The 17,529-nt window shown below is 36.0% G+C and overlaps 2 protein-coding genes and 1 long non-coding RNA gene across 3 annotated transcripts; 2 read left to right on the forward strand and 1 right to left on the reverse strand.

Moving 5' to 3' along the window:
• Positions 1 to 253: 253 nt before the first annotated feature.
• On the forward strand, positions 254 to 10,173 carry LOC111983047 (uncharacterized; the record flags this gene model as incomplete). Its single annotated transcript, XM_065774716.1, has 8 exons — positions 254 to 561; positions 4,530 to 4,640; positions 4,957 to 5,047; positions 6,200 to 6,287; positions 7,165 to 7,331; positions 8,067 to 8,117; positions 9,526 to 9,762; positions 9,840 to 10,173. Coding segments are annotated over 8 exons (1,170 nt in total), but the record flags the coding sequence as incomplete, so codon positions are not given.
• On the forward strand, positions 2,524 to 4,504 carry LOC136068071 (uncharacterized). The gene is made up of 2 exons (XR_010629472.1): positions 2,524 to 2,596; positions 3,665 to 4,504. It is a non-coding gene; the product is annotated as an uncharacterized LOC136068071 (long non-coding RNA).
• Positions 10,174 to 11,903: 1,730 nt separating the features above from the next.
• Positions 11,904 to 17,219, reverse strand: LOC112018506 (putative disease resistance RPP13-like protein 1). The gene is made up of 2 exons (XM_065774742.1): positions 14,090 to 17,219; positions 11,904 to 12,284 (listed from the first exon to the last, which is right to left on the reverse strand). Exon 1 carries the CDS (start codon positions 16,998 to 17,000, stop codon positions 14,091 to 14,093), a length of 2,910 nt encoding a protein of 969 aa, XP_065630814.1. The 5' UTR covers positions 17,001 to 17,219; the 3' UTR covers positions 11,904 to 12,284; position 14,090.
• Between the last annotated feature and the right edge of the window lie 310 nt (positions 17,220 to 17,529).

The following is a 17,529-nucleotide window of genomic DNA, read 5'->3' on the forward strand; positions in this document are numbered from 1 at the left end:
AAGAAAAACTCATATATTATGGTGGCCACTCCAAACGATATATTGAATTGGGCATTCCGCATTCCCCGCACTTTTCCTGACGTAATTTCTCCGCAACCAAACAGAAACAGAAACAGGAAACTCTCTCACCAGATTGAATTTTCAAAATCACAAATTCCATGGATCCCTTGCTCCAATTCCAACACATCATCGAATCGGACCCTCTCATGTAAACCTCATATCTTATAGCAAAATATTGAAAATTTTACTTTGAATTTCATTTTTGGAGTCTTACAGTGATGAAGTTGGATTTGTACACCCGACCCAATTCGCGACGCTGGCTGAAGACTCAACAGGCGATGCCGCGATTTCGGTTGGTACAACCTTTTGGTGCAAGGATCACAAGCTGGGCGTCTCGACCCAGGCTGTACTGCCATTGTACAATGCGGCCAAGCGTGCGTTTATTGCCGCAATGGAAGAGTACAAGAGACTCGGCGATGATGGATTGGAGAGTGAAGTGATGAAGCATAGTGGGGCTCTCTTGTTGCTCAGCTCCGATTTCGGCACTGCCTGGAACTCAAGGTCTCTTATTAAAATTAAGTTTACTTATTTGAGTTTTGGTAGAATCAGTAATTTATCACGTTGTCAGCGTCTTTACTGTACCTCACGTTTACAGAAGTTAAAAATGAGCCCCACTTATCTCAACAGTTAAACTTTTGGAAAAATCATTAATTTAACAACTCCAAATAAGCAACTGTGCAATGTAGCATGAGGTGATCCACTAGCTTGTGAGATTTTAGTAGGTTTTAACTTAAAATCCAAGCTTCGGGGAAGGCAGCCAATCATTTTATGTCTTCACTGTCTTGATTAGTGTGTATTGCATATAATTCATTTACCATTTGCCAAGTAAGTCTTGGTTGAACGCTAGAAGTTTCCGAATCCCCATTTTGAATAGGTTCACATATAGTATGTATGTCAATTGACGAAATGAAAATTATACCCTTCTCCAATGCCACCCTATAGAAAATCGCTTGCTATCTACAGCCGTGGAACTAGTGATACGAACTCAATAGTAAGTTTTACAGATTCTCTCTTTTAAAATGTAAATCTCTAGGAGTATTTTGTACACACTTCCTGTTTAGATGAGGTATCTACTCCATAAGCTATTATTTGGACAGGCCATGAAGGGGTTCGTGCCTCATATTTGTCATGGAGGGCCTTTCTATAAAAAACTGACTAACTGCCGACCCTGCTCTGCTCTTGCATAACTTTGAAGTGTATTTGTGTGTATTTTAATTCATTGAATTACTTTTGTATCTACTCCTATTACGATATCTTATGCATAATGCAGGAAGCTAGTTGTGTCTAAGAAGCAGCAGCTCTCAATGTATATGGGTGAACTTCTGTTGGCAGCTCTTGTTCTTTCATGTTCACCCAAGAATGATCAGGCGTGGAGTCATAGGTAACATAGTTTTTAATGGTTTTGTATCATTTCTACAAAGCACAATATTCACGTGTCATTCCCGTTGGTTAGTTTTGCCTTAAGGGATAACATTATCAACTTGATGAACAGAACTTAGGGGGCCAATCTTTCTTTTTGTTCTTTAATGATCTCCTTGTTGATACACAGGGTTTTGTGTTTATTAATCTGATTTTTCACCTGGCCAAAATTTCTAGTTTTGTTCACATTCCTTTCTGATAGTATTTTTACTTTGGAATAATTACAGTAAACCCACCTGAGGTTAGGCCCGTTTTCACTTTGCCTATCCGTGGTTCAAAACTTATCACTTTGCCCACCTGAACTTCAATCCGTTACTCCCCCGTTGCTCACCTCACCTTCAGACGTTAGACAAATACGTTTTTATTCCAAATTAGAACATAAAACAGATCAAACAACACGAACTCACTCTCTTTCCCTCGCGAGCCCTAGGAAGCAAAAATCCCTGTAACTGAGCTGGTCCTAATCGTGCTTTCGTGGGTGAGGTTCTGACTTTGGGTTGTCTTGAGGCATTGAATATTCGAAGATAGATCATCACCAGGTATGATATTTCTTCTTTATAGTTCTGAGCTGGGATTTCAAGTTTTTGATGGTAGCTTTGATTCACAGGAAGTTGGTAATCGATGTCTTCTTCGAGTGGAAATTACTCAGGTTCAAGTGGGCATATGTGTACATATGAGACTTGTGTGTTGAGAACAAGTCTGACAGTGGATAATTTTGGAAGAAGGTTTCTGGGTTGTAGCCGATATAAGGTAAATATACTTTTTACTTAATCTAGTTGATTCACATGAGATTGGAATGTCATGTGTTTAACTCAATTTATGAACAGATTGGTCCTAAGTGCCCATTTTTTAGATGGATTGATAATCACACTTGTATGCGTGGGAATGAAGCTGCCCATTTGGTGCAACAAAAGTTGCAACTTGCACATGAAAGGGAAAGAGAAGCTACCTAGGCAGTAGCAGAAGCTACTCAAATGGCAGAAATTGCTCAAGACAGGGCAGTAAAAGCCACTGAGAGGGAGAGAAAGTTTCGAGCTTCCTCTGTTCAAGCCAAGGAGATAGCAGTTAGAGTTTTAGAGCAAGAAAGAAAGTGCAGAATTGCACTAATTGTGTCATGGTATTTTTTTTATTTTTTATTTTGGTTATGTTATTTTCATATTTTGGCTCAAGTGAGAATGTTGGAATGATGAGATTGAGTATGTCTGATGGGTTGTAATATAAGCTGATCCTCAATTATATTGTAATAGAAGTATGAAAGAATTTTTTGAAAATGAGAACTATGTAAGGTGATAGATGCTGTTGGCTTGAAGCCACTTAATAATATATGTCTTTTTAAGATAAAGTGTTATTTCTGTTAGATGTTGTTGGTATTTTTGTTTAAAGTGAATTGGCTACTTGTGAGTTGTGAGCTGTTGGTGTTGGTGTTTTGTTTTATGTTGTCAGCTGTGTTGGTTTGTGCATAAAGTGTATTGTGTGAAGAAAATTGTGTTGAAAGTTGTTTTAAAGTGCATGACAATCTGTCAACTTGCAAGAAAAGACAACAAATGCACACATACACCTGCTATTCAACACATACACCTTGCACACATAAACAAACTCATATAATAATAACTCAAATAATAAACTGCAATAATCAGAATAATAATTATGAACACCTGTCATTAAGTTGGAAATTGTATACATATTTTAAGGTGTTATTGACTTAGTTTTTCATCAACCACCAGTAATATAAGGCATTTGGTACAACAACCAAAACAGTTGCAGCTGCCCAATGTTTACAAAACTTACAAAAATACAAAAAGTATTTGAACAGCTATATAAAAAAGTGTTGCCATTGTCTGCCCTGCCATTGTCTACAAACTACATAAAACCTTAACACTACATAACCCTAATACATTATACACAGCAACAAAAGTGGCTTGACTTAGTCTTTATTTACTGCCCCTGCCCCTGCCTCTCCCACCACAGCTGGCTTTTCCACCTCTTATTCTACATTTCTAAGCCCTAGCTGCATCACCCTTTCCTCTCAAAGTAGCTCCTCCTCTGGTAGCAGGTGGTCTTGTAGGCTACAAAGTACAAGAATTCACATGTTAGCTACCAGTATCACAGTTGCAATGAATAAAATATCAAACCTACAAGTACAATACCTGTGATGATGGTGCTCTACTGTCCCATGTTTCTGCAGGGGTGTGTGGTGCTAGTTGGCTTGAAGAGAACCAAGGAGCTCCTCTAATTGTGTACCTGAAGTCTGAAGAGTACCACTGACTTGGGTTCTGTGACCATGGAGCTGGTAGCCCTAACCATGGAGCTTGTGGCTGTGGAGCTAGATCTTGTAGCTGTGACCCTGCTGCCTGGTTGGATGAGGATGAGGCCATAGTGTAAGGCTGATGTGTTGGTGGGGCTGAGCTGAGGATTGGGTCTGTGATGAAGATGGGGCCTGGGATCCTTGTCTATGTGTGGAAGGCCTTCCACTTCCCTACAACCAAATATGAGCATGAAGTGTCAGTTATTGGCATTTTGCATTTGAATAAAAAAAATTTGTAAAAACTTACAAATTTCCCTTTCTGCAATCTCTGCCTCCTCTCCCACGCTGTCTCACCAGTGACATTGGCCTTGCATCCCCTTGCATTGTGCCCTTCCTAGTGTCACTTTCCACACCTCAATGGCCTGTTTGCTCTAGACACCTTATAAGGGTTCGGCTCATCAGCATCTCTCTTCCTCTTCATGGGTGGCCTGCCTGGTGGCTTATAGACAATAGGTGCAACAGGCTTGGGTTGGCCACTTGACATCCACTCAGACTTAAAATGTAAATCTCTAGGAGTATTTTGTACACACTTCCTGTTTAGATGAGGTATCTACTCCATAAGTTATTATTTGGACAGGCCATGGAGGGGTTCGTGCCTCATATTTGTCATGGAGGGCCTTTCTATAATAAACTGAATGACTGTAGACCCTGCTCTGCTCTTGCATAACTTTGAAGTGTATTTGTGTGTATTTTAATTCATTGAATTACTTTTGTATCCTATTACGATGTCTTATGCATAATGCAGGAAGCTAGTTGTGTCTAAGAAGCAGCAGCTCTCAATGTATATGGGTGAACTTCTGTTGGCAGCTCTTGTTCTTTCATGTTCACCCAAGAGTGATCAGGCATGGAGTCATAGGTAACATAGTTTTTAATGGTTTTGTATCATTTCTACAAAGCACAATATTCACGTGTCATTCCCGTTGGTTAGTTTTGCCTTAAGGGATAACATTATCAACTTGATGAACAGAACTTAGGGGGCCAATCTTTCTTTTTGTTCTTTAATGATCTCCTTGTTGATACACAGGGTTTTGTGTTTATTAATCTGATTTTTCACCTGGCCAAAATTTTTATTTTTGTTCACATTCCTTTCTGATAGTATTTTTACTTTTCTGCCTGCCTGTTATGGCTTTAAGTAATAACACAGAGTTCTTGTGCACATTGTCAATTTGCAGGAGATGGGTGATCAAGTCAATCACTGGAAAGTGTTCAGCTCTGCAAGAGATTTTGGGGAAAGAATCTGAGCTGGTGGAAAAAATAGCTGAGGTCTAAATTCAGTTCAGGAACTCCGTACTATTAAATTATGAAGGTTCATATATACATTTCATTATTGGAAAAACTCCATTCTCACATTTGCTGTGTTCGCTTGTTTCCCTTAAACACTACCTAGAGTAAACAAGAACTTCAGTTTCGAAAAGCAATTTTGGATGACTATGATTCAAGATTTGATAGTCACTAGGATGCTTCTCTGTTGAGTTATCATTACTTAAGATGGAACAAGCTATCTAGATCTAGTTCACCAAGAAAACACTCAATACCTGTGAACAGAAATAGAATGCATAAGTGTTTACCTTGCTACTGAGATATAGCTGGATTGTATCTTCTTATGTTCTGAAAAATTTCGCTACAAATGGGCAGGTGCATCTATCTTGATGGAGGTGAAACTATTAAGCCTTGAGATTGGAGTTCACAATGCTGTTTTCCCTGGATTATGATTCAATTCTAGGTTTGCCTCAAAGCCAAACAAAACTGACCCATGCACACCTAAGATGCTGCTACATGCCACTGCCTCTGTGGTTGGTTGTCAGCCATGACAATTAGCACTGCTGGCAGCAGATGATCCTAGTAGTTTTTAATCTTCTGGGATGACAAATTACAGTATTGAGGTTGTATTTGATTGTACAGAAAATGAGATGAAAATGCAGTTCCTTCTTTTGTCTACCACCTTTTTTGTGTTATTTTTATTTTTCTTTTGGACCAAAAGAAATTGAGCTCAAACTGTTGAATGAAGCTTGATGTTGTTAAGCTTTATTTCCAAGGATTTTGCGTGATAAAAATTAAACTTATATAGCCTGTCTCTTGAAGAACTGGCATCCCAAATTGAATGTGGAATTACCTGTGCAGAGTTTGGACCATCTAATTATACATATAACGAAGTGCATTATGTGATGACCCTTAGGGGAACTAGTTTATAGTCTTTCTAGTTGACTACTTGACTTTCTTCTTTAAGTAGAACTTTTGCCATCATCATTATGCAAATGTTTCTTTAGCTTCTGCAATTGTCCTTATATATTGGTGGTTTACCTATTGACATTTAGGCTTTAGCACACCTTATTTTGTTGGCATATCCGTCATGCTATGATGTTGAGGGAGAGTGTTCCAGGAAGAAACCTGACACTGTTTTAAGTTGACTTGCAGAGATCAAAAATGAACTATCGTGCATGGAACCATCGTTGCTGGCTTGTTTCATACATGACAAGAGAACAGGTGCTTTCATTATCGCAGAGTGAGTTTTCTTATGAATTTGAACAAGCTCCAATCTAAGTTCTGTGTCCTCACTCCCCCTCCCCACAACCCCCCCCTCCCCCCCCCCCCCCCCCCCCCCCCCCCCCAACCTTTTTCCAAAAAGGAGAAATCTGGTAATCATGCATAGACTAGGGGATTCCTGCTTTCCTCGACACAAAGTTGGGGTTGTAAAAATTGGAAAAATATATACCAAACCTTTGAAGGACGAGGTTCAAGTTCACCATTCCTATTATTTCTAGGCTTCCAGTCTTTTTGAATATCTTAATTTTGCAAGCAATATGTCATCATTAGTTTATTTCATTTAATCTATAAAATTTTTGGGCCCGTTTGGTAGAGCATTTTAGTAACATGTTTTCAGTTTTTAAACAACATTACACGCATTTTCATATACTTTTTCACCTACATGTATTTCAAAAAAATACAAACAATATTACTCAAACTACTCTACCAAACGGGCCCTTAGATGTTTGTAGTATGACATATGGTTGTGATAACCGGTTATTTTCTGTTGCTTAACTGCTTGAAGAACCATTTACGGTCATTAAAAGATTATGCCAATGCTTGGGGCAACTGGACTTTAATTATCTTTTGATAGTTTCACAACTACTTATTTTTCTGAAAATGCATTGATCGCTAAATGAGATGTTCTTAATCAACAAAAAAACGACATTGTTTAATTTTAAGGTGGAAGAAATAGTTTCAACCATTGTAGCTGTATATGCTTTTGTATTCCTAGAGTGACAAGAACACAAGGCTGGACAGGAACTCCATATTCTTCAAGAGAGAAAAAAAAGTCATTAACCTCAAGTGAGAGAAAGATAGTGCTAATGTGCTTTAATTATCTTATTTGGAGTAAGGCACTTATAATTTCTTACATGCTGACTGTGATGAGCTGGGATTTCCATACTTATCTCAATATAACTTTCAATCAATTTTGCAGCGGCTAATACTCCGGATTTTGAAAGACTCAAAACTTGAAAATGCATCCCCTGGTTACTCTGTTGAAGTTTCTGAAGTATGGAAGGTAAAAATATTTTTTAATGTCTATGCATCATTACAAATTTTATTCATTTCTACAAGCAAGTTTGCTCTATATGTTCTTATCATTATGAATTGTATTCCATTTCTCCCTTCTCTCATTCCTCGGATCCTTATATGAGTGAATGTCAGCTTCAGGACAGTATTCTTTTTCTAATTTACTTTAGTTGAGTGATCTAAGTGATTTCATTCATAAGTGTTGGTGTATGTCTTGTATTCTTCCTGGACCTGGGTTGCACCCCTTTAGTGCTTTATTAATGAACCTTTTACTTATAAAGAAGTTGCTTAGGAACCATAATTGGGTTCAACTTTTTTGGTCTGCTTCATTTGTAGGTTTAAATACTGAGACAAATTAGATTATAAATTTATAATGCCACTTCCTATTAGGTTAAGCTTTTGGGTATCAGTGACATTATTGATTCATTTTTCTTAATAAATAAGCAGTCTTTATGGGTGATTGCATGTGCTACACACTACATGAAATAGAAATGGGGCTGGGTGATTCAAAAACAATGTTAGTCAAGCACTAAGACACTAATGTAAAATCCTTTCATGCCCAAAAGCATATTCTCTTAATTATGTGACTGCTTTTAGTTACAACTGCTTTTACTTATTGTTTTAGGATTTGTAGATTGCAACTGTGCTTTTTAAATGTCTTGAATATTTATACCAAGTTTCTTTTTCTTTTTTTTTAAATGCCCTGACAATGTTGGTGTGACAGGAAGAGCTCGATTGGAATGAAATGTTGATAAAGCATTACATAGGAAGAGAGGTATACGCCCTTAACTCAAAGCAGCTCAACTATGCCTTAATCCTATTGGTGATGACTTTATGGAACCTTCTCAATTTTTTTTCTTTCTTTTTCTGATAAGTTTGATCAAACCTCTTCAACTAATACAGCTCTGCCACTTGTATTGTTTTCATCCATTCTATCATATTTGAAATCATACTCATAGTCACTTCTCTTTACCTATTCATCATACTCTTCTTCATTATGTCTACCTATGTTATTTTCAGATTCCCTCTACCTCTTTTTACTCCTTCAACCTGAATTAAAAATAAACACCCTTGGTATGTACTTTTTTCTTTGGATTGACTATAGTGGCACATGGGTAGGATATTTTTTGAATTTTTTTATGGACAAGGTTTAGCTACAAAATTAGTTTTAGCTTTAGGTTACAATTTTACTCAATAAAATAAACATTACTACATATTTTGAAAATCTAACCATCTAATTGCATGTTTTTTGCGCTCTCAATACACTTGTTAAATTTTGTATCAATTAGAAATTATTTACCATATGATCTATAAGTTTATATTTTGTGCATAATTTTAAACTATAAAAATTTGCAATTTAAACAATTTATTGATGACATAGCTATTGATGTTTAATTTTCTAGAAATTTTGCAAGTAAGGAAGATATAAAAAGATGTAATCTAATAGTGAATTTATCAAAATTTACCTTTAATAAAAAGATATTGAGTTCGGTTGTAGCCTTAAGCTACAACTATTTTTTTTTTTTTTGGGTTAAAAAGCTACAACTAATTTTTGTAGCTAAACTTTGTCTTTTTTTTTTATTATTAATCGGCAGACTCTTTATATAGGAGATGATTGTTCTCAACCCTGAAATTGGTGGGGTTAAGCTTGGTAATAGTACATAGATCTGAAAAAGGATCTGTAATCTTCCTGTCACCTTAATGTTTGCAGATCGCAGTGTGATAACATTGATAATCTGTACTAACTACACATTGTCTAGCCAAATCCAATTCCCTCATTTGTGGATTCTCCCCCCAACTAAAGAAGATATCTAATTGTTGTATTGTTTTGATGCAGTTATCCAGGAATCAACTAAATACCCATGGTCTCTATTTTACACCATACTAGCATTTCAGATACATAACAACCCCTCACCCCCAGAAAAAGAAGTATTTTTAAGAACTGTAGTCCACCAACATATAAGTATTTTCAGATACCTTTGTTCATGATGTCATTTCTTCAATCAAAAAAATGGAGCCTATCTTTGTACCAAGAAATTTTGTGGTCCAATCATATATTAAAAGAAAAAGAAAAAGAAAAAAAGAAAAGTGGTTCCATGCAGGTGCTTGACCTTTTTTTTAAGTATTCCATTAATGATCCTATTATTTATGAGGTTTTATCTAGTGACTTTCATTTCAAACAGGCACTTTGGCTTCATCGCCGCTTCCTTTCTTTGTGTTGGATGAAGCAATTTGCAACCAATCTCCATGATGTATCCTGCCATTCTGAGCTAAAGATCAGCACAAGTAATAGCTTCAATTCCTTTATTGATAATGAATTGCATCTCCTCAACTCTTGCTCAACTGTTCCAGATAATGACTTCGAGGATTTCCAAGCTCAAGCCACATATTCTGCCACTTACATATTATGGCTGATGAAGGTAAATTATCTTTTGTCTTTTTAATTTTCCATTTTGTCCTGTCGGCTGGTTTCTTAGATTTTCGTTATGTGCATTAGCAAATCCCGGAGGTTTGGTTTGAATTCCAAGAGAAGCTTACAATAGGAAATCTGAAGACTATGCTGAGCAAGGTGTGCCCAGAAAGGTCATTCCTTTGGGATTCTTTAATAGACTAGATGGAAAGGCCTGACTAATTTGTAAAGGAGTAAATGTTATCTTTGACCCTATCTGACGTTTCTCATAATTTTTTCTTTAATTCTTTTACCTTTTTTCTTTTATATTTTTACCTTCTTTTTCTTCTCCACACTTGTTGATTCATGTAGCGATGATATTAACAATGTATATTATTTGGTTTTCAATTTATACTTTAAAATGGTGTAGACTATGTGAGTATGTGATGAACACATTCGGTATATTTATTTTGTATTATAAAAATATATTATAAAATTAATAATTATCCTAAAATGGTATATTGAAATAAATTGATATCACAATATGTTGTTTGAATGGACAAACTAAAACGATCATTAAAAAAGAATTGATAACTTTGGTTTTCTCATGGTTGACAATGACTGAATTACTAAAAGTAAACTAAAAAAAATTAAGAGAGGATAGTTAACAAATAAATAAGGTATACTTGGATGTGAGTTGGGTAGCATAACAATTTATCAAGACCGAGTTTTTTTGTAATAAAAATTGTGGCTATCAAACAACATATCCAAATATGCAATTGAACGACGATCACAAACAGTGAGATCAACGGCAAGAGGGATGCTACAGTGGTTCTAGTTCAATCGTCTCTCTCTCTCTCTCAAATTGACCTAAGTTTCTCTCTCTTCTTTCCATTGGGTTCAAATTATTAATTTTGGTATTTTAAATTTCACGTGCATTTTTTGTTAGTATATTAATGGTAGAATAATTGAGGTATTAATTTGGCACGTGTAAAGCTCATAGAGGACAAAAATAAAAGTTTTTCAAAGCGTAATGGCAACCACCTTAAAGCTCAAGGGGTGTGCATTTTTACCACAATTTTGTACTCAACCTTTTACTCAACATACAACTTTAGCTAGCAAGCCTTTTTGCAAGTAATTTGTTGATTAGTGTAGCAATCATTGATTTCATGCAATTTTGTTGTGTTTAGTAAAATCTGTTGTAATTGATCAAGTTGAATAAATATTATCAATTAAATGTTGTAAGTGTGGCAAATTTGAGTTAAAACACATTTTTGACGTAATTCAATCCTTAGTTTTTAGCGTCTAAATTAGTATTCAACTTCAACTATTTTTAAGACAATCGAAAACTGCTCAAGATCATGGAAGCTCTGCTACCTTGACTGTGGGCTTGACTCCATGTGATCGATCATGCTTTAATGAAGCTTGACTCATGCTTGACATAACTTAACTGATCAAGCTGTGGGATTTCAGAAACTGAATTTTCAGTTTTAGCCCATGATGACTTGACCCACTTGGGACCTGTGCACTAAGATTCCCAAAGGTATAAAAGCTTAATTTTAGAGCCATTATCATAAGTGAGAGAACACACAAATTAAGTTATTGACGCCAAAAGAAAATTCAAATCATCTTGCTACTAATGCTCATATGGATTATTATTTAATTTTTTATTCTCCTTAACCTTCCACGAATTCCTTTGGATTGCAGAATTCCTTTAGATAGCAATCCATCTAATAGATCTGAGATGAGAAAAGTTTTTTTAGCAAAGGAATAGTTTGCAAATCTAGAAGGTATTTTTTATGGTAAGCTACACATGTAATCAGTGCGTCTTGAAACCCAAAATATCACTCTTGAACTTACTCTGACAACAAGAGTAAGTACCATTTGTGCTACAGCTCATTAGCAAGTTCTTTACCTCTTTATTTTTTGGTCAAACATTCATAATATCACCACGAGGCATGGCATTCTATACATGTCAATTGCAGACTATCTTAACTGAAAAATAAAGAAAAACAGCATATTGTTGGGACATTAGAAGTTCTAAAACGTTCACATTTTCTCTAAATTGAATAATTCAGACATTAGTAAAATAAAAATCATGCAAGCAATCAAACATGAAAACTCGCACCATATTTTACGTGAAAATCCCCTATTGTAGAGTGAAAAACCATGGGACAAATCCAAATATTTCACTATAATCAAATAAAGATTACAATACTTAAGATAATGCTTACAACTTTAGTTCTCAACAAATCAGGAAAAATATAAGAAGTTTAAATCTATGGTATTAAATATAATGTCACCACAAAAAACCAGAACCTGATCAAGTACTTACCTCACTGTCATGTATCATTATGTGATACAATATGCAAGCTATACTACCATTATGAAAACCACCATGAAAAGGTGAATGCTGTAGACAATTTCAAAGGTGCCACTAAAACTTCCTGTTTTCCTTATTATGGTGCTAAATAAATTGTCAGTTATTTGCACGACCATTTCCCTCTTAAGCAAAATGCAGTTACCCATATGGACCATAGTTTAGGGTTCAACCTGCAATAATAAACAAGTTGAAGGAATAAGAGAATAAAACAGATAGCATAAGACAATTTTGTCATGATTTGCAGGTAAGATTATTTTGTAGTATGAAACATACACTCTAGTGCAACTTCTAGGATTACTACCTCCATAAAAAATAGCTCAGTGTTTGTTGGGTACAGTTTGTTTCGCATTACCCATTTTCTTCTACAGATTTTGTAATAGCAAAAAATGAAAGCCAATTTCCATTTTCACTAAATTTCATTCTAATTTTTTTTAGAAAGTATACAATGCTCCAATTCATAATTAATCTCTTAAGAAAAGAATCAAATTAAGATTACAGCCCAGTTTTAAGGAACTTTCTTTTCAATAGGTTGAAAATATATAAAGATAAGCTAAAGGCTAATTTGACAAATGCTAAGCATTTTCTGTTTATGCATTGCATTAGATGTAACTAAGCATATTTTCTATCTATGCAAAATCTTCACGTAAATTATTAGCCACAGGCCCAAATAAATGAGACTTGTACTCTTGCTATGGTTTGGCCTTATTCCTAACTACATTAGTCTGTGTCTAATACTAAAAGTTTAAATTGCAAGCATATCTTGAATTTTAGTTTTACAGATTTGCAGAAAAGTAAAGGCAATGATGGATAAACTTTTGTGGTGCATTTTAAATGGAAATTTGATTACTAATTCAGAGATAAAAGAAAATAAAATAGAGTACATTAATTTGTTTGGTGTTCTATAATTACATATATCCTCAAGGAAAAAAACTAAACTTTTGAGTGAGACATATGGAATACAAAAAGAAAAGAAGTCACAAAAAAACCAATAAGAAATTGATTGTATTTCTCTACCAAGAAGACGGTGATTGTTAATCCAACTAATGAACCTAAAACATTTAACATCTTCATTTCTAATGGTGGTCATTCTATGCATTCCCCCATGCCATTAAACACTTATGCCTCTGAGACAATGAAAAGGCACAATTTATTGACTTAGGCAGTTAAATAGCAGCTACATAACCCTATAACATTAAGACTAGATGATCAGCAGCAATTATAGGTTCAAGCTATGAGGGCTTCCCTCTTTCTTCTTAAAATGAATTATCACTTGTTGATTGAAAACAGGTTTCAAGAATACAAAACTATGGATGGAAGGCCGAGTAAAGGTGTTATTTAAAAATTAACTGGTTTGCTTTTCATTTGCCACCAACCCAGATGGACTACTAAAGAAGACTAGATTACAGGTTATTTATATCTATAAAATTAAATTAAATTAAAAAAAGAAAAACTAAATTACAGGTTAAGCTTGTTGGCAGCATCTTTGAAGTTATAACAGAACAATTTGTACATTAAGCCTTTTGCACAATGGTTAGACTGAATGAGGCCAAATGAGAACAGAGAATTTTGCATTATGTTCCAAATGAGTGAGACCAAAGCATTCCTATGCCCTTGAGGTTGGAAAAGTTAGACTATGGGTTAAACAGCAAATGCAACGGCATCAGAAGAACAGAAAGAATAATATAAATATTAGTGACTAATTTGGATGTGTCCATTTTTTCATGTCATTCCAAATTGGCCAAACTCTTCTTCTCATTCCTGAAATGAAGAAAATGGGCAAGACCCACATAAACATTAAACCGTAAATGAAATAACCTAATCAAAATATTGAGAATTTGATAAATTCATCAACCTACGTTGTTAGTAATTATTTCCCAGTGGGAAATTTTGGCAGAAAATAAGAATATTAGTTGATTTTTAAATATTTTTTCGGCAAAATAAAAGAAGGAGCCCGAGAAGAAGTAGAAAAAGTTACCTCATCGAATAACTTCTTGGCCATCTCTTTGCACTTGAATAGAATTAATCTGAATTTCTGGGATGTGGGAAATCTTGGCCCAGTCCTCTCCTGTACTTCTTCGGTAAAGTCTGCTGAGAATCGGACTCTTTACCACCGTAAACTCCTGCAATGAAGTTTTAAAAAGGAAGTCTGGCAGGGACTTTATCTTTGGGCATTGAGAAATTAGTAACCGTTGAAGACAGGGCATTATAACAATACAATCTTCCTCTTCTTGTCCTCCAATCCCAATCCATTCTTCCCAATTGCGCAAACTATCAAACGAGAGAGTTTTCAAATTTGGGAATATTTTTATTATGTCGTCTTTCTTGTTTTCAGATTCTATTCCCAAAAATTCAGCACCCACCTTTCTGAATGGAAAAGAGGCACCACATATAAGTAAATCTTCAAGGAACTGAAGCTTCCCCAGGGGAGGTAAACGCTCTAAATTTTCGCAATGTGTCAGAGTAAGCCTTTTCAATTTGGCTAGGGACACCATCCAATTAGGGAACATTGTGGTGCCCCGGTACCGACCAATTCTTAATATCTCCAAGCCTGGAGGTGGCTCTAAGGCATTCAGAACTGATACATCAATCTCCATTCTTCCTCCATGATTCCCCACATTCTCTTCAGAAAAGTACAGATACAAATCACAGAGGCCTATCTTTTTCTTGAGCTCTGCATTCTTGGCCTCACACGCATCTACCACGTTCCCTAGCCCATATATTTTAAGAGTTCCTTGAAGGTGGTTCAAATATTTTAATTCTCCGAGTCCACATCTTTGGCTATCATCCTTGCCACCCACACAGAAATGACTTAATTTTGTAAGAGAACTCAATCTCCCAATCTCTCTTGGAAACTTAAACTTACGGGTCCCAAAATCTTTTTCTTCCAAAATAAGATGTTTTAAGTTAATCAGTTTACTCATCCCCTGAGGTAATTTCTTGAGCTCATTTCGAAAATGAATTGCAATATTCAAAATTTGTAGATTGCAAAGATTACAGATGGTTTCAGGCAATCTGTCTCCAGAGTAATAATGTATTTTGAGATACCTTAAATGTAACAAATTTCCTATAGCATCTGGAAGTTTCATTGCCTTTGTCCCACTATGTTGATAACTCAAAGTTAATGTCCGTAACCGTTTAAAATGCTGGAACAACTTGGACAAGTTATGAGCTCTAAGACCAACGAAAATGAGGGTGCGTAGATTTTTTGCGCTGTAGATGGACTTGAGAATTTGAGCATTTTGTGGACTTTCTAAATACAAATGTCGAGCATTTTGAAGATATGGCCTGGACTCTTCATAACCATTGATTGTGTTGCATTCATTTTTTGCCATGAATTGTGCCAAATCATGCACTATATCATGCATCTTGAAGCTCATAATATTTTCTTTATATCCATAATACCTAAAATCCTGGAAGAGAGAGCGAATGATTAAAATTTCTAAGTATTCTCTTGCCACAATTCTCTCCATGTTTGCATTCGACTTAATATAACCTTGTGCCATCCACATAGATACCAAATCCTCTTCAGAAAAGACATAATCTTTTGGAAAGACAGCACAATATGAGAAACACCGTCTCAGTGGTGAGGGCAAATCATAATAACTCAGTAACAATGGTGCAAAAAGACCTCTTTCAACGTCTTGCAATTCCCACAATCTACTATGAAAAACCATCTCCCACTGTTCCTTCCGACTCTTGAAGCGCATGAGACTCCCTAGAGTCCTTGCAGCAAGGGGCAAGCCTTTGCACTTGTCTGATATTTTCCTACCAATCTCTTCTAAATCCTTACGTTGCTCAGAATCCCTGTCAGAAAATGCTATTGTACTAAAAATCGACCAGCAGTCATCATCAGACAATTCCTCCAAATTGATCCTTTTTGCACTTCCCATAACTTCTGCAACTCTATTGTTACGTGTAGTGACTAGAATTCTACTGCCTTGGGCAGCATTTTGGAGTGCAAGTCTAAATGGCTCCCACAATGTGAAGTCTTCAGTCCACACATCATCCAAGACAAGAAAAAGCTTCCTTCCCCGAATCAAGTCACACATTTTATTCATTAGACTTGACCATAGAGTACTGTTGGAGTCATCACCTCCAAAAGCTTGAATGATTGCTTTGGCAACCATAAACTTATTGAAAGGACTAGAAACACAAACCCACCCTTTTTTCTCAAAATGGGCAGAATTCACCTCACTATCATTATATGCTAGTTGAGCAAGAGTGGTTTTTCCAACACCTCCCATGCCCACTAAGGAGATGACATGGAGACTTCTTTCTTCTTCATTACCTTTGCCCAATAGGGAGCTCACTAGATCACCCTTAACCCTATCACGACCTAGAATGTTTGACACATCAACATGGGAATCAGTTGGTGGTCTCGGATCAACTTCTTCGTTGCCACTAGTCAGTACAAACTGGTACATATCCCCCTCTCTGTCAATCTCATCTAACTTTCCAGTAATTTTTTTTATCTGAAGAGCAATATCACGACGCTGAGAAACAGTATAAACTGAGGAATTCAAGTTGGTTAGGGACAATACCTTCCTCCTCTTAGCAGCACTAGTTTCAGCTTTTTCTTCTTTCTCAATGTCTGTTTTGATCTTGGCAGTGTTCCACTCATCCAACACGTCGCCCATCTCGTAGAATACGTCGTTGAGCCTTTCTAACCAAAGCTTCACAGCTTTCTCCTTCACTTGCCTTTCCTCTGCATCGTCTAGTTTTGCCTGGATTGCTTGGAATTTGAGTTTAAGCTTTTCGACTTCTTCCTCGACATTTACAATGGACATGACCTCTGAAGCAAAAAGCGAACCAAGCCGGCCAGTGAACTCTGAAGCAATGAGTGAACCAAGCTGGTCAATGATGGTAGAAACAAGAGCCCGAGCCATACTTAGAAATGGAACTCTTTTTTTGGTTGATGAACTCTTTTTTTGGTTGATAATCAAGAGAAGGAACTCTTTTGATTGATAACACAAACACAAACACAGACAGAAACACAAAGAGACTACTGATGAAAGAGCAAATTGTTGATTGTGGAGAAGAAACAAAGCAAACAGATGTAGGCTGCTCCAGGACCAAGACCAAAGTACAATCAATTAGTATAGCTGAAACATAATCAAATTTTAAATAATTCAAATAAACAAAAAGCAATATAATTGTAGTTGTAGGCTTTGGAAGAAAATTTCAGTGGTATCCCTACCCTACCACCTTCATTCACTGTACTCAATTAAATCCACGCGGTATCTATCCACCGACAAAAGGTCAATCGTTGTCAATTAAATCCATGCGGTACGATCTATCCACCAACCAAAAGGAAAAAAGAATTTCCCTCCTTTCTACAAAGTCATGAACTTTATTATTTTGTACTTTTTATTATATAGTTACTTTACTTTGCCTTTGTACTCCATGATATGGGAC

The sequence above is a fragment of the Quercus suber genome, unplaced genomic scaffold, assembly GCF_002906115.3.
Source record: "Quercus suber isolate HL8 unplaced genomic scaffold, Cork oak 2.0 scaffold_97, whole genome shotgun sequence".
Classification (NCBI taxonomy): Eukaryota; Viridiplantae; Streptophyta; class Magnoliopsida; order Fagales; family Fagaceae; genus Quercus; species Quercus suber.